The sequence below is a fragment of the Paroedura picta genome, chromosome 7 (assembly GCF_049243985.1).
Source record: "Paroedura picta isolate Pp20150507F chromosome 7, Ppicta_v3.0, whole genome shotgun sequence".
Lineage (NCBI taxonomy): Eukaryota > Metazoa > Chordata > Lepidosauria > Squamata > Gekkonidae > Paroedura > Paroedura picta.
The window spans coordinates 26,080,454-26,098,284 of record NC_135375.1 but is presented as its reverse complement, the minus strand read 5'-3'; the positions used below and the strand labels follow the sequence as shown (position 1 = coordinate 26,098,284).

At 45.0% G+C, this 17,831-nt stretch overlaps 1 protein-coding gene across 2 annotated transcripts in view; it reads left to right on the top strand.

Annotated features, from left to right (window-relative positions):
• The window catches only part of LOC143842234 (chondroitin sulfate proteoglycan 4-like), a 45,416-nt gene extending 34,918 nt beyond the window's left edge, over positions 1 to 10,498 (top strand). Inside the window, exon 10 of one of the 2 annotated variants that reach the window (XM_077347110.1) lies at positions 1,585 to 10,498. In XM_077347110.1, the coding sequence (XP_077203225.1) occupies positions 1,585 to 3,623 (2,039 nt within the window). In that variant the 3' untranslated portion in view covers positions 3,624 to 10,498. The remainder of the gene's footprint in view (positions 1 to 1,584) is intronic. The other variant, XM_077347111.1, reaches the window with a different exon arrangement.
• Positions 10,499 to 17,831: the final 7,333 nt, after the last annotated feature.

Sequence of the window (17,831 nt, the reverse complement as noted above, 5' to 3'; positions counted from 1 at the left end):
GAAACCAGCCCAGGATCTGTTTAGTTATTGTTTTTGTTTTTGTTGTTGTTGATTAGCTGAATTATTTGCAAAATAGTGCTTTTGTATTTTTCTGTCCTCTGCTTTAGGTTCCTTTGGGAAGAAAAGCATTATTCATATGCCATAAACAAACAAATAAATTATCCTTTCTTATCTTTAAAAAACCCTAGTGGTGATGTCTAGCACTTAAAGTTTAGAAGGCTTCTTTGGTTCAATTCATTCGATGTGATACACCTTATTGGGTCCCTGCTTTGTTTTCTTTGCCAGTTGCATATCCTCTATGCAGATCAGAAATAATAGATCCTCCAGCATTTTTGTGGGTTAAAGGATATCTGTTCATAGACTGCAACTTCCTTGCCTTCTCCCTTCTTCACCAACCCCCAAATCTTGCTCCCTGGAAAATCTCTGGGGGATCTAACCCAATCTATTCCTTCAATCCTAATAACAGTCTAGCTGGTTTCCTAAAACTTCTTTTCCAGCATTTGTCAGTTGCAGGACAATATTTTCCAGTCCCCTCTTGTACTTGTGTTCAGCTTCCATTCAGGAAAAAAAAGATCTAAATAATAGTCAGTCCACTACAGTTGCATCCATCCAGTTTTGTTGTGTCTCTGTGCCCATAAGCCTCCTTACCCATTGCACTTATATTCTGGGTCAGTTCTATCAGTTTCTATCAAACATTGGCTAAGATAATGAGCTGTAATCCGGAAAGCTGTGATTCTTATATCCCTGTGGATGTCAGCTAGTGTCATCAGGGACCTCACCTCTGACAGTCCCTTCTGTTTGGGAGGTTCATTCCACTGTAACACATGCATGTTCCTTTTCAGCAGCTGTGCCCACACTCCGGGTGATGGAAAGGAAAGCTCCTGTATTTTCTGGCTTCCATAAAAAGTGCAAAGATTCATTTTAAAACACCTTTAGTGAAACTAATGTTTCAGGCGGCTGGTGGTGACAGTATTTTAGCCTGGATGTATTTTATGTCTTTTAGCTGTGTTTTGTAATTGTATTTATCTGCTGCCTTGGTACTTGTGGAAAAGCAGGATATAAGTGTTTTTAATAAATAAAGTCCAGGTTCAAGACTTACATCCACCATGAGCTCACAACGCAATCCTAAACAGAGTTACATTAATCTAAGTCTAAGGGAGTGTGCATGCTCACCTTGAATAAAACTTTGTTGGTTTAAAAAGTGCCAATTTTCTTCTGCTGCTTCAGACCTACGTGGCTACATGCCTGAATCTAGGATTGTACTGTTAGTGAGGTAAGCCATCCATGTGCAACATGGGGTTAAAGGTTCTAGGGATGCTGTAAAGCAGGAGTAGTCAAACTGCGGCCCTCCAGATGTCCATGGACTACAATTCCCAGAAGCCCCTGCCAGCAAATGCTGGCAGGGGCTTCTGGGAATTGTAGTCCATGGATATCTGGAGGGCTGCAGTTTGACTACCCCTGCTGTAAAGAATGCAAGATAAAGTATGTGAAAACCCTTTGAACACTGACATCACTGCATAAACTGTAAGTATTCGTATCACCAATGAAAAAGCTTTTGAAATAATTGTTTTCCTTTATTGGCAGGTACTCTTGTCCGGGAGGGAGACAAAGTCTTAATTGACAGAACAAATCTGGACGGATCAAACCTGTTGTTTAAATTACCCGAGGCTCTACGTTCTGCTTATGAGGTATGGTACCAAATCACATCGTTGCCGCAGCATGGCAGAATCATTGCGGGAGAAAGGAACATTACAAAAGAGAAGCCCAACTTCTCTCAATACATTATTAACAGGTTTGGAATCACCTATGCCCATGATGACTCTGAATCGCTCGCTGATCAGTTCACTTTTGCCGTGTGGCTGAATCAAAAGAGCAAATCTGCAACAAAACCGGAGAATGAATTTTTAGAAGAGACATTTAATATAACTGTTGTTCCAGTGAACGATCAGCCTCCAGAGCTGAAGACCAAAAAGCTGTATTTGAATATTTTACAAGGAGATACAGCAGTTCTGGGTCCAGAAAGCCTGAAGGTAGAAGACTTAGATAACCCCCCAGACGAGATCAAATACAACATTATCAGCGACCCCCACAATGGCCACCTGGCATGGCGGACTAATTTGAATGAATCTATCCGTGATTTCACTCAAGCTGATGTTGATGCTGGCAGGGTTTGGTTCATACAAGACGGAAGTTCTTCCTCTGGGGTTTTCTACTTCAGTGTGACAGATGGAGAACACGATTCCTTATACAAAGCCTTTACTCTTGAAGTAACGCCCACCTCTGTCACCATGGTCAACCTATCTGAAGTGGTGCTTCCACAGGGACAGAATACGGTTGCGATTACAAATGCACACCTTTCAGCTACAACCAATGGGAAAAACACAGATGTTGGCTTTGAAGTAACATGCCCGTTCAGTTATGGGGAACTACTGATCAGTAATGAACGAGTAACTAAGTTCTGGCAAGCAGATTTGCATGCAGGAAGATTGTTTTATAGAATGAAGGATTTCTCCGCATCTAGAGATACGCTGGAATTTACCGTGTTTTCCTCGGATAGTAATCTAACAGGGCAGGTTATGAACCTTACAATAAAGCCTCTCGTACAAATGATTCTTGGCCTGAACATTCCCAATAAGGTGGCTTACAAGCTAAAACCTAGTGACTTGGATGCTACCCAGCTAGCAGCTTTAACGAACAGAAATCCCAGATTTGAAGTGATTGCGCCTCCAGCTCATGGCAGAGTGGTCAGGAAGCCATTAGCCACTGTTAAAAGCAAAGGGCTGCCTGCGTTCACACAGGAGGACATCGAGAACGGAGTTATATTTCTGGAAGCAGATGCCAACTTGACAGGTGTCGATGTGCTAAATGACTCCTTCGTGTTTATCCTCCGGGCGGGAGATGTGCAGCCTGCAGTGGGGCACTTTCATTATGTCATTGTGCCGCAGGATCCCTTACTGGCCCAGACGTTTGCTCCCGAGGTGACTTTCGTAACTGGTGCAAACATTTTAAAGAGTTACAGCGTTGCGAGGAACGAACCTTTGCTTCTTACAAAGTATGATACGTACACTGAAACACCAGGGCATGCAGCACAGACTGTGTGGTACAACCGGAATCGTTGGGGGCATCAGAAGGATAAAGATGCCTTGCTTAAGGAAGAATCTGCCTGGTCCGAGACCACGATAAAAGCAAATTCCAAAAGCGCCTTGGTTCTGTCTCAAGATAGCAACAATAACCAACTGTTCATCATCATACCACTCATCTCAGCGGCTCTTTTATTCATTGTGGCTGCCCTTGCTGTTTGCATCTTCCTCATGTGCCATAAGCCGCAAAAGGCAAAACCTCTCATTGCAGGCCAGCCACCAACAGTTCTCAGTAGTCCAAGTTTTTGTCCAGAAAGGAGCTTAACAGTTCCTACCGTCACAGTCACACCCCTGTTAAAAGCCTCTGGCAACACAGTTACCGTCCCGTTCATGGCTATCAGACAAGAACAGCTTTGTCCTGGGCCAGTTGATCTAGCTTCTGCATATCCTCTTCAAAGCAGTTGGTCCAAACTTGACCCAGAAATGATCCAGCACTGTCGAACAACCAACCCAACTCTCAAACGCAATCAGTATTGGGTGTAGTGTGCTCCTGCTGCAATTGGAAAATGTAGCCGGCTTGGTGCAGTGATTAGGAGCAGGGACTTCTAATCTGGCAAACTTGGTTTGATTCCACGCTCCCAAACATGCAGCCAGCTGGGTGATCGCCACAACACTGATAAAGCTGTTTTGACCGAGCAGGAATATCAAGGCGCTCTCAGCTTCACCTCCCTCACAGGGTGTCTGTTGTGGGGAGAGGAAAGGGGATTGTAAGCTGCTTTGAGACTCCTGTTAGAGAAAAGCGGCATATAAGAACCAACTCTTCCTCTTCCTCTGCTACTGCTGCTGCTGCTATTATGGACTGAGGTTTTTGAAAAGGGAATATTCTTTGTCATGTTTATTTATTTTGAGTTAAGATCTCATCTGCTGATGGTTCCAGCATTAGAATCCTGGGGAAGTCAGCAGTAGCTCTCATAGGGTTTCGGTGGCACTCTCTGGTCAGTCACTGTACATTGAATAGGATGAGATACAATGAAGACTATGCCAACTTTCGTTGTTGTGAAAATAGGTATGCTTCAGTTTGGTGTAGTGGTTAGGAGTGCGGACTTCTAATCTGGCATGCCAGGTTCGATTCTGTGCTCCCCCACATGCAGCCAGCTGGGTGACCTTGGGCTCGCCACAGCACTGATAAAGCTGTTCTGACCAAGCAGTAATATCAGGGCTCTCTCAACCTCACCTCCTTCACAGGGTGTCTGTTGTGGGGAGAGGAAAGGGAAGGCGATTGTAAGCTGCTTCGAGCCTCCTTCGGGTAGGGAAAAGCGGCATATAAGAACCAACTCTTCTTCTTCTTCTATATGGCTTCATGCTATATTACTTGGAATAGCTACCGTGTCTAAATGTAGTTTCCTACACAGTGTGGAAAGGACCAGTGACAGAACAGTGGGATTAGAACACGATTGAAAGTCTATGGACTTAGTCCTGCTTGCTTTGCTTAGGATGCTGCTTCATAAGGAGCCCTGTAGCCACTGTGTCACGCACACTGAAATCCATGGGAATAGAGGGGAAGCAGACATGAACATGCTGGCCCCATGTCTTGCCTATGTGCGATTGCCAGTTTGGAAGCATATTCTACATACGTAGGAAGTGTATGTGCATAGGCACCGTCCCCTGATCTACTTATGATTAAAGTGAAATTGTGGTCTACTTATTAGATGACCCATAAGGTCCCTTCCAACTCTATTATTCTATGGTTATTACACTTTGACTTCTTCTAGCAACAGAAAACAGGGATTCCCATTGAAAATAAACAAAAAAAACCCAACTCTGGTTTGAAATACTGGTTGTGGGTTTTCTGGGCTGTGTGGCAATAATCTGGTAGTTTTAGTCCCTGGTGTATCACCAGTAACTGTGGCTGGCATCTTCAGAGGTAGGACACAGCAAAATGGGAATCTCTCTGTACAAGATAAGATGTGATGCGCTGTACATACATGCCCCAAAAGTAAATAAAATGCCCAGTAACTGTTTGCACACTCCACGCTTTGACATGGCAGTCCACACAACCTGGAATCAAGATTGGATTTACATGAAAAGAGGCCGAAGGCTATTCCACTTATGTGGCCCTTTCACCTCCCATTTTTAAGTTTGTAAATTACATGAGAGATAATAAAATACATCATTACTGTGATATATATCAATATGTTAAACGAAACATGTTGTGATTGGTACTAACCTTTATAAAAAATGTAGTATAGGCCCCTCTTGATCTTGAGGTCCTAGGCTGAAGCCTAGTTAGCCTATAGGAAAATTCGGCCCTGCCTGGAGTAACCACAACAACCAGTTGCCTCTGGCCGTGAAAGCCTTCAGCAATTCACTGGATTGCTGGTACACTGAATCTTGCATGTCAGTGCATATCAATTTGGGTCCAGTATTTTCTGGTTATAACTTTAGAATGAGAATGCCGAGCGTAAGGATGCAGTCGGGCTCAAAACTCTGCGTTCTTACTTCTACAACCATATGGGAAGGTGTGTATCTGTTTCCACGGAAGAATATTACTTCAAAAGGCCAGGCAAGATATCAGGGGTTTGAAATCACCTCTCACATCCTGTGCTCACTTGCTCAAGCAGATGTGGACGTTGTTCCGAATAACCGAAAAGTTGCTAATCTCTGCTATGTCAATTTGACCTCCTCACAGTTGAAGGCAAGTGGTAAGACAAACAACGCTGTGATTATTTTGTCTGGGTCACTGAGCAAGAAATCCAGTATTCTCTCGAGCATTTAGAATGGGTAATGTAAACACTTGCTACCTTGTGTAGTAACTTTTCTCCTTACTTACTGTTTTAAACCGTGGGACTTGGACTGTTTGTGTTGAATGCTGTTTAAGAATGCATGCTTCACCTCTCATCCATATGGTAAATTCCGTGTGGCTGCCAGCCAGTCTGCCGCATTATCTTTATGTTTACGGTCTTGTCTCAAGAAATGTATCCTCGAGTCTTTCACTGAGTCAGGGCCAAAATTCTGTCTGGGTCACACAAGTGGAATTAATTCATCTGGAAGTCAGTGGGCTCAGTAAGAGGTTTGTGTCAATGGGAGCGGGAATTTCTACCTGTTTCTTTTCTCCAGAATTTGCTTTGTCAAACTAATGAAAATCACTTTTCAGAACAAACCTGAAAAGGGAATAAATAACTTATCACAGGCCTGTAGAAGTGAGATGCTGAAGGCCTGTAGAAGTGAGATGCTGAAGGTTGTATCTTGAAGACCTGCCTTGGGGTGTCCCTTTGTGTTTTTGTAGTTCAAACAAGAAACTAAAAAGAAAGGTTTAACAACTCTTGGTAAGCCACCATCAGTGTCTGGTGGGATATATACAACTTGATGGGTCACAACTTGTATAGGACTAGCTTAGCATTATTGTTTAAAATGGTGTGTAATAGTGAAGTTCAATCCAGCTAACTTTATTGCCCAGTTTTTCTCCACATTACCCTACACCTGCCCCTGTTCTACGTGGATTTAGTCTGTGCAGGTCCCATAGCCATTCGGGTGGCCAAAGGGCCCCACTCCCTCTTCTTCACAAGGGGAAAAGCTGGCCAGAGCTAGTTCCCTGTATAGCTCAGCAAGTTTGTTAAAAACTTGCTTAAAATTGCAAATCGGTAGAAATTATCTTTTTAATAAAAGAAATAGATTTTTAAAGGGAAAATTCAGACCAGTATAGCTTGAAGAGTCCAGTCTCTGTCTAATAAGCTAATAAGAAAATTGTGCTGGTTTCAGAAGGTGCGGAAACAAGCATAGGTGCTTTTGCATACACAAAAAGGTAAAGGTATCCCCTGTGCAAGCACCGAGTCATGTCTGACCCTTGGGGTGACCGTGTCTAGCGTTTTCTTGGCAGACTCAATACGGGGTGGTTTTGCCAGTGCTTTCCCCAGTCATTACTGTTTTACCCCCTGGCTCATACAAAGTATTCTATCAACTTATAAAATGTCAGAATAGGTGCAAGGAGGGATAGTTTTCCAACAGTCAACTCATGGGTCATATCTAGTAGGAGGCGTCTGTCTCTGTTGAATGAGAGGGTGAAGAATAATTGGCACTCCCACTTCATGGCTTGACATGCTCAGGTTTTCGTAAGTGCATCCGATGTAAGATGCTCCATATGAGGCATGACCTTTTACATTCTTGCATCCAAATGTGAGAATTCAGTGCGCATCAGTGCAGCATTAATTTGGGGTCCATGGCAGGTAGCATGGTAGTAAATCTGAAGAGGAGGAGTGGGGAAAATTGCTAGAGATTAGAAGCAGTGGAGGATTTTTCACAACTTGAGGATCTGTCCACATGCCCCTAAGACAGTGAATGTGAGGAGACGGCTTCTTTCTCCTTGCTTTTCCTGCTTGGTAATCTAGGGATCATACTAGGCATGATGGGAGTCATAGATCTCTAACAAACCTGTAAAGGCAAGGACGGGGAAAGCTTAGCCCTACACGGTTTCACTTATTGAAACCAGACCCCCTGACACTGTTATCAGCTTTTGAAAGGGGGGAAAGATGACTCTGTTTTCCTTTAAGCTTCTACGACACAGCAAAGGGCCCACTTTATATCTGTGAAATGTGTGGAGGTGACAGGGTTAAACCTCTCCTCCCAGCACCACATGGCTCTGATCCAAATTGGGACCACACACATGAAGAGAGAGAGAGAGAGAGAGAGAGAGAGAGAGAGAGAGATCGGAAAAAACCCTCTGAGAAGATTTTGAGGCTATGAGGATTGTGGCCAGACCACTACAACAGGGGATTCGAAATGGTTGAGGGGGGTTTGTTTTTGTTTTGAAAAATGGCAGATGAGGAGATGAGAGCAGAGAATGAAAACAAAGAAAAACCCTGTTTAAACAAGGCTAGATGTAAGGAGCAGCCAGTAGGCCTGGGTTATTGCTGTCTAAGGTGGTAGAGGGAAATCACATTTTTGCAGCCAGCCTGCTTCCAGATGCTTTGTGGGTCCTGTGAGAGGAAACAGAGGGATGCAGGACGTTTGCCCTTCACACACACAAACACACATACTAACCCGGACACAAGAATTTTAAACAAAAGTAAAAAATGTTCTGAAAAGATTTCAGAATATGTGAAAAATGACAACCTCTGCCCCATCCCGACCCCTTTCTACACATAGACACTCTTGAGTCTACACGTCTGCCATTTATACGTACTTTATTAAATGACTTCAGTTCACATTGATTCCTTGAGGGGCGGGGAATGGGAATTGCATGAACCTACTCAATGAATACAGAGCCTCTTGTGGCACAGGGTGGTAAGGCAGCCGACATGCTGTCTGAAGCTCTGACCATGAGGCTGGGAGTTCGATCCCAACAGCTGGCTCAAGGTTGACTCATCCTTCCCAGCTTGCTGTGGGTAAAATGGTAATGACTGGGGAAGGGAATGGCAAACCACCCCGTATTGAGTCTGCCAAGAAAACGCTGGAGGGCGTCACCCCAAGGGTCAGACATGATTTGGTGCTTGCACAGGGGATACCTTTACCTTTACTCAATGAATCTGTGTTTTATCTGGGATTTGTGGGGAAACCAAATCCAATTCCATTTCTGTGATGAAACATTGCCTGGGTTTGGGGAGCCAGGCATGGAATTGTGGGAAGTCCTACAACCAAAGAGAAGATTAAAGTGGGGCTGGATATGTAGCTAGCATACATGGCTGATTCTCCCTTGCAGTACTTCTCTTGAGAATATGCAGTCAGGAGTGAAGAAGCTATAGAGTAGACAGATTGGTAGCCACTTTTCCTATAAACTTACTCTCAAGCTGCTTTTCTTCCTTCACAGGGTCCTAGGCCCAATATATCTATGATTTATCTATATATCACAGACACTGTATTTATCTGGAACCTGCTGGGTGTGGAGAAGAAATCTGGGGGCGTCCTTTCTTCCTTGTGTTCCTAACTTCCAGATTGGGCCCGGAGATCTGCTGGAATTACAGCTATCTCCAGATGACAGAGTTTTCCTGCAGTAAATAGCTGCTTTCCCAAGTGGGTTTTATAGCATTTAACCCCACAAATGTCCCTCCCCAAACTCTGCCCCCCTCCCCCAGGCCTCATGCCCAGATCGGCAGGAATTCCGCATCCTGAGGTTGACAGCCCCATTTCTGCCTCTTCCAATCAACAAATCACACTCTCGGGGCATATTGCAAGGAGGAAACAATGGCCAGGCTAATATTGCATGTAGCTGCAGTGGAATTTTAATTAGGTTCTGAATTCCTTAGGGAAAAGGATGGCAGGATGCAAATTTAATTAATTTATATCAGCCATAGCCAGCCTGCTGACCTCTATACCACAGAGGTCATCCATTACTAAATTGTGCAGAATTCACTTACTGATGCTAGACACAATCCTGAAATGATCCCTGGAGCCTGTTGGAGCATATTTGTCCTATTGGGGAAACACATTTTCTGAAGCCCTTTCACAGTCCTGATGCAAATTGGGCATTACAAGAACTGGAATTGAAGCCCCCTAATTCATACTGTACAGGAATTCAGGACCCTGAGAGGGACCTTTCTCATGTACTGTGTTAGGCAAAGCAAAGTTTAGAGCCACTAGGTTATAGTGGTTAAGAAGGGTGGCCTCTATTCCTGAGAAGTAGGTTTGATTCCCTGCTCCACATGCTGCCAGCTGGGTGACCTTGGACTAGTCACAGTTCTTTTAGTGCTGTTCTTGTAGAGCAGTTCTCTTGGAGCATTCTCAGTGCTACCTACCTCACAGGGTGTCTGCTGTGGGGAGAGGAAGGGAAAAATGTGAGCCAATTTTGGACATTTTTGGGTACTGATAAGCAGGGTATAAAAAAACAGCTGTTCTTTTTCCCTGGTACTATTTACATCCTAGATGTTTTTTTCCTAAGATTTGCAAAATTTAGCATTAAAAAAAAAAACAACAGCTAGCCGATTCCCAAAAAGAAATATTTTGCGGTTGGTGGCTACCATCCAAAGATGCATGTGGCTATAGCCACATGTAGCAGTTTGCAGTAGAGATTGTGCAGAGCAGAGAGGTTTGTTCATCATTTCTTCGCTAGCGCCCCTCCCCACTTAATAAAGGAAAGCAGCTTCCTGCATTGCAAAGCCATGGTGGATAAGACAGGCTGGAAGAATGCCCTAATATATACTACTGTATGTTAAAGCACATTAAATCAATGCCCCCTCAAATTGTTTAACTGTGGCCAGATTATGCCTTTTCTTCTTAAACTGTATGTGTACATATTCCCCTCTGAACAGGTATTTTAAGGTACTCTTTGCTTTACTAGTGAATTACAGCACTGAATTTTGGTACAGGTTTTTTTTAATTATATTTTATAAGACAGAAAAAAATGCTAAATAACTTATGAGAAGTAAAATTGTAACGACAAGATTCCGTATGATTTTATTGTGTCACAATAAAAACTATAATATCAAGTGTCTTTCCCTTTTTGAAAGGATAGACTTCTAGAACCCAAGGCAGAACTTACACCCTTCATGTCCTGTGCCAAGGGTTGTGGTCTAGACCAGGGGTAGTCAACCTGTGGTCCTCCAGATGTCCATGGACTACAATTCCCATGAGCCCCTGCCAGCATTTGCTGGCAGGAGCTCATGGAAATTGTAGTCCATGGACATCTGGAGGACCACAGGTTGACTACCTCTGGTCTAGACCCAAGCCTGTTATGCCTGTGTGGGCTGTTCTAATTCTGACTTCCTTTGACCCATAGATGAGGGAGCATATAGATCTCTGACACCACTGATGCTCCAGTTGTGCCTATCTATCTCACTGCTTCTTGCAGTGACAATGACAAGCCTCCCAATATCCTAAACCACCTTCTTTTGCCTCCATGCCGAGGTTGATGTGAAAGTTTTATGGCTGCCTTTCCATACCTTCAGTTTGGGTGCCAATCAACAACTCAGGCCCGGCCTTGCTTGCTGCCTTGATTGCTGCCACTGACCGTAGCAGGTAACTTCTTAGAAAACATGACCAGGCTTCAAGAAGGACGTCGATAAAATTGAAAGGGTACAGAGGAGAGCGACGAAGATGATCTGGGGCCAAGGGACCAAGCCCTATGAAGATAGGTTGAGGGACTTGGGAATGTTCAGCCTGGAGAAAAGGAGGTTGAGAGGGGACATGATAGCCCTCTTTAAGTATTTGAAAGGTTGTCACTTGGAGGAGGGCAGGATTCTGTTTCTGCTGGCTGCAGAGGAAAGGACACGCAGTAATGGGTTTAAACTTCAAGTACAACGATATAGGCTAGATATCAGGAAAAAGTTTTTCTCAGTCAGAGTAGTTCAGCAGTGGAATAGGCTGCCTAAGGAGGTGGTGAGCTCCCCCTCACTGGCAATCTTCAAGCAGGGGGTTGGACTAGATGGCCTGTATGGCCCCTTCCAACTCTATGATTCTATGATTCTATGAAATCAAACAGTGACAATTTCAGCCTTTTCTAAGGCTTCATTAAGGCTTCTTTAAGGCTCTTCCTTTTTCTTCAATGAAACAGAACACAGACTCTTCCCTGAATATCTCTATTTTATACAAAATTGAATGCATGTTTTGAACTGGCTGAGCATCATTGTCCCTGGCAAGCACAATGGGTACCGTTATTAATCATAAACTTGATTCAAAGATTCAGATGAAACACAGCAGCTCCTGCCAAAATGGCCTATCTAAAATTCTTCAGTCACGGCACAAAGCATTCTTTCACTGCAGTCTGTGGAACCCCTGGCTAGAAAACTTTATGGGGGGAAACTTTGTTACAAAATCCCCCCCCCAAATGTTAATTTCCCCCTTCCTTATTCCTTTGTTATGTTATACCAACTGGGGGAGGGTTGGGGGAACCCTACGAACTGCTGATTAAGCTGTTTGTTTGAGGGTTGAAAAATTCAAGCTGAGTCATGTTTCCTTGACCTCACACAGTATGAGAGACTTTAAAATCTCAGGCTGTAGGGAAAAAAACACTGAGAAGATTACATCCTGGAATGGAGTGTAACTGGCATTTTTAGAACTTCTTGGAAAGGAAACAAACGGCTGTCAAGTTAAATGAAATGTGTGGAATTCATTGCACACGACTGAAGCTAAGCTCGGTGTGGTCCGCATTGTAATCCCACATGATTTGGGCTATATCAAAACATAAAGAAGCCTGGAGGACTTCGGTGAAAATTAGGTTAGAAATAGGTTTAATAAATAGAAATTAACACATTGGCTTGGATCCAATGGAGCATTTCCTTGGGAGAAAGTATTCCTGTCCATTAAGGGTAACTTCCTTGCCTACCTCTTCCTATTGCAGAACCAAATGCCCTCCACACACAATGCTATCTGTTCCCTGGGCAGGAGTATCTTTGGACCCAGTGAGATAGGAGAAGCAAGGTAGTTGGGCTCTAGACTTAGAAGTCCTCCAGCCCAGGAAAGTGCTCAGTTGGATTTGGCCTGTATGTTTGGGGAGAAGGGGGAGATGAAATGGAACAAAAGCAACGAACTGCAACTTGTATTTTTGTTAGGACAAGTTGTGTTCTTGTTAATAAATGAAAGGCGAGTCAATATAGCACAGGCATTGGACCTGCACTGCTGCAGGCAACAAAACCAATTTCTTGGGCTCTTTTCACACTAGAAGTTACATGATTCATTCACTCAAGCCTTTGCAGAGAAAGTGAATGCCGTTGTTTCTGAACTGTTGCACTCCAGTATTTTTCTGCTTGATGCTTCCCTAAAATTCAGTAGCCGTCTGCTGACCCACTAAGAAAACCAGACAGCTCTTCTTCCCCTTGGAAACGTCATTCTTCTTCAGAATGAATGCAGTTCTGACAAGGGTTTTGATCACAGGACTAAGTGGCAGAGGGAAGTGCCATCAGGTTTCAGCCAGTTTATGGCCCTTCTGTAGGTTTTTCAAGGGAAGAGGCAAACACTGGTTTTCCATTGCCTGGTTCTGCACAGCAACCAAGGTCAACCTTTCCAAGGTCAACCTTTTTTACTGTTGAGAAACCCCTGAAACATTCTTCAGAGTTCCAGAAACCCCAGAAGTGGCACAATCATGCAGAACATGGTTGGAAAGCATAGCTGTGGACATGCCCACCTGGAGCCCCTCCCCTTCCCACCCCTTTCAGGCCCATCAACGGCCATTTTGGGAGGGAAGGAGGGTTGACAAGACCATATCTGGTTATATCACCTGATATGTTTTTAAGACGTTTTAAGAAACATATAACAATTAATTCCTACCCATTCAGGAAACCCTTCCAGGGCCATCAAAAAACCCCAGGGTTTCATGAAAGGAAGACCTAGGTGGTCTTCCATCCAATGATTGACCAAGGCTAACCCTGCTTAGCTTCCAAGATCTGATACGATTAGACTAGCCTAAGTTATCCAGGTCAGAGCTCATAGCAGCTAGCTTTCATAGAAGTATGTGGCATCAGTAGCAGCACAGTGTGAATTTGCTGTCCTTCAGGAAACATCCCTGCAAACCCATGTTATAATCTTCAGATCGATAACCAGTTAATCATGAAACAATGCAACAGTATTAGTGGCATATTAATGGGCTTGATGGGGGGGGGGAGATTCAGCTTGGCCAAGCATACAAGCAGATAGGAATGCCATCAGCCAGGATACATGAATCCAATTTAATAATGCGGATGCAGTCTTTAAGGAAAGCTGATAGCAATGTAGGCAGTATAGATCTCCTAGAACCCACATGCCGTTTCCCCTGCACTTAACTGCAATCGCTTTCTTGTCTGGCGTTCTATGATAGAGAAAGGATGTCAGAAAGGCATTCAAATATCCTCCTGCCACATTTCCTTGATTTATGCCAGCTGTGATCACTCCCATTTCTTTTCAAATTTCCTATCCGGTGCTGTTATTTTTCATAATGACCACAGGGATGAGACTGCTAAATACAACCCACTCCCCTCAAATAAAACTCAGAGGCAGTTTCATAGGATTTTGTTTCCTTTGGCTGAGAGAGCGTTTGGGGGCTCCTGGTGGGTATGTATGATCATTTACAAACGCAAAAGCAGAGTAAATGAAAGAAGCACGCAGGCTTTCAAGCTCTCTGCTTCTGCCTGTCTTCGGTTCAAAACTGCTTCTAGCTTCCTCATCAGCCAGCCAGCCAGCCAAACTTGGATGCATGCAGCATTTGGATTTACAAAACATTAAAGAATGCTTGGTTTTGCCACTCGGACAACCTACTCATTCAGGGGTAGTCAAACTGCGGCCCTCCAGATGTCCATGGACTACAATTCCCAGGAGCCCCCTGCCAGCGAATGCTGGCAGGGGCTTCCTGGGAATTGTAGTCCATGGACATCTGGAGGGCCGCAGTTTGACTACCCCTAGACAGTACCACAGTTATAACCTCATTCACAGTAATCAAGGCTGCCAAACTCATATAAGCTCAATATGTCTATCAAATCCTTTTTATCATCCTACTTCCATGAATACAGACTATTTAACCCCCATCCTGTTTTTGCTATCCCAATGTGCCATTTTTGTATCAAGGAAATATGGACCGGAGGAAGACACCCATAGAGGTTAGCCTGTACCAGGGATTCTCCTCTATGGACCCAAGAATGTGTGAACATCAGTGCAGTGCAGTGCAGTGCAGCAGTGGATGGGTGGGTGGCATCGTGACCAGGCCTCTGAAACAACAGGGCTCTGACCTCCTGAGCGTCGGCCATTTTAGTCTGTGGGCCGTAGAAAAAGCCAGGCTGCACAGGGCAAGAACACGGTGCTGCGTCAAGCAGGCCTCTGAAGATGAGACATGAGAATTTCTAAATAAGCCAAACCACAGGGGTCCTTGTGAAAGCCTGGGTGAGGTGGCTGTGGTATTCTATTACTTCATATGACCTGCACTGCACAGGGGCTAATTCCTCCCCCTCTAATACAAGGGTGAGGTTTCCAAAGCAAATGGAGAAGCTAGGCCTGAACTGCGTGGCCTTCTGCTGAACCTGGGTGGGGGCCACTGACCGATGGCACCCATTTAATTGTGCTGGATGGCCTGCTATCATGCATTAACTGGGAAACTAAGCCGTTGCGTTATTTGTGATGATCTGTGTAAAAAAAAAAAAAAAGCACACACACACACACACACACACGCATAAAACACCAGTATATATCCTAACAGTATTAATGATTCAAAGGCCTTTTCAACAAATGCCTGGCTCTCACACAATCGGTTTGTTGCTGGGAGAACGATCAGAGGTAAAGATCTGTGTCACACAAACAAAACCTGCCCCAAATTAGGCTGACATTGTGCTAGCCTCTCTGGAGCCTACGTGGACAGCGCATAACACTCTCATTCCCTTTTGTTAGCAGTTTGATGGCGTAAGCCTTTCCGGGTTGCAACCGTCTTGCGTTGCTCTTTTATGAAGAAATCTGCCGGGTTGTGCAATCTGGACTTGTACTCTGCAGTCAAGGCTGTAGCAAACGACAGACTGTTGTAATTTGCAGCTGGAATGTGCAGTTTAGAATTTCCGGTTTCATGCTGCAGATTCCCTTTCCTCTCTCGGTCTTAACTGAAGAAAGAGAAAGAACATTGAAAGAAGAATAAAGGAACACCCCCCCCCCCAAAGAAGGAATAAATTAAACCAAGAGAAAAGGAAATCCAGAGGAGTGTGAAATTATTAATTTATCTTTGGAATGTGTCTGGTTCCAGAATTCTGACTTTCAACAGCTGTTTTGCTAATGATTTATATTAATTGGTGGCCTGCCAGTGGCCTTGATTCCATAGACACCAAATCTCAGTGGCCTATTATTAGTACTAGTACTAGGGGCCAAGCCGGTTGCATTCAGGAATACAACGGGCGCTAAATTGGAGGGGTGGGTTGGAAGAACTCTGCGGACGGCCTCTCCCTCCCCCTAGTACCTGGAAAGGCTGCAGGCAGCTGTTAGGGAACTCACCGGCAGGGGCAGAGGGATCTGCAGCCTTCACACCTCAGAGGGAAGTGGAAGGAGGAGGGGGTGGTCAGGGGTGGGGAACGGAAGGCAATTGGCTGGCTGCTGGACAGACAGGCAAGCCAGTTGGAGGAGGAGGCACTCAGGGGCGGGACAGCTGCCCTGAGTGGTTGTTAAGCGCCGAGTGGCACTTAAGCCATGAGACACTCTCCTCCTCCAAGGCATTACCAGAAATATTAAATGGAACAGATTAATATTATTATTTGATTTCTAGACTGCATCCCTCTCATAGGGCTTGAGGTGGTTTACATTGTAGTTAAATATATATAGGTAATATACTTTATTAATTAAATTCAAATTCTAAAATTATAATTTTCTGAAATTTGCTTGTGGCAGGCCAACATGGACGAAGAACAAGAAAAAGAAGAGTTGGATTTTACAGCCCACTTTTCTTTAAGGAGTTTTAAAGCAGCTTACAATTCCCTTCTCTTTCTCTCCCTACAACAGGCGCCTTGTGAGGTAGGGGGGGATGAGAGAGGGCTGAGACAACTCCGACTGGCCAAAGGGCACCCAGCAGGTTTCCTATGAAGGAGTGAGGAATCCAACCTGGTTCTCCAGATTAGAGGCTGCATCATCTGAATTGGGGCAGCTGGTAGGGCTGCCAGCTCTGGGTTAGACGTTACCTGGAGATTTTGAGAGTGGGGCCTGGGGAGTATGCAGTTTCAGGAGGGAAGGGACCACAACAGGATCTAACATCACAATGTCTCCCCCTCTAATGCAGCCATTTGCTCCAAGGGAACTGATCTTGGTCATCTGGAGATTAATTGTATTACAGGGGCCTCTCCAGGTGCTCCCTGGAAGTTAGCAACCCTAGCAGCTGGGCTGTTAGGCTTGAACACACTATGTACTCTTCTGCACTTTAGTGTTGCCAGCCGCCAGGTGGGCCTGGCTTTCTCTTGGAATCGGAACTGATCTCCAGAATACAATAGATCACCAGAATACATTTCCCTGGAGGAAAGGGCAGCTTTGGCGGGCAGGTTGTATGGTGTCACATCCCTGCAGAGCTACCTTCCCACCCTAAACTCTGCTTTCCCCAGGCTCCAACCCAAATCTCCTGCATTTCCCAAACTAGCTTTAGCTACCCTACATCTTTCTAGGACACTCTTCAATGCAAGGATAGATGTGTTGGTGTCACTGCAACATGCCACATCACTTCAAGCGCAAACCTCTATGGCAGAGGTAGTCAACCTGCAGTCCTCCAGATGTTCATGGACTACAATTCCCATGAGCCCCTGCCAGCAAATGCTGGCAGGGCTCATGGGAACTGTAGTCCATGGGCATCTGGAGGACCACAGGTTGGCTACCCCTGCTCTATGGTAGAATTTGGGACAGATCCTAGAACGTCAGCATAGGGTTGCCAGTTCTAGGTTGAGAAATACATGGAGACTTGGGGGGTGGAGCCAGGAATGGGTGGAATTTGGGATCTACTCTCCAAAGCAGCCAGTTTCTCCAGGGAACTGATTTCTGTCACCTGGAGATGAGGTAGAAAACCTGGGGTTTCTCAGGTCCCACCTGGGGACTGGCACCCTTACAGCAGCACGATGTGATGACATTGGACGGCACGGACTTACCCGTGCCGATTGTTGGCGCGGTGGGGGGTGAGGGAAGAAGACGGCGGCGTTCGCGGCCGCAGCGTGGGTTCCCGGGGGCGCGCAGCAGCCGCAGCGCGCACGCCGGGGGAGGCGGGTCGGAGAGTGTCCCTTTAGGACGCTGTTCTGGCTGTTCCCGCCTCTTCGCCTGAGCTCAGGCAAGCAACCCACCCTCCCTCCCTGTTATGATTGGGGTTTTATTGTTATGTTTGTTTTGTCACAGCGGGATTTGCACAAGTGTATG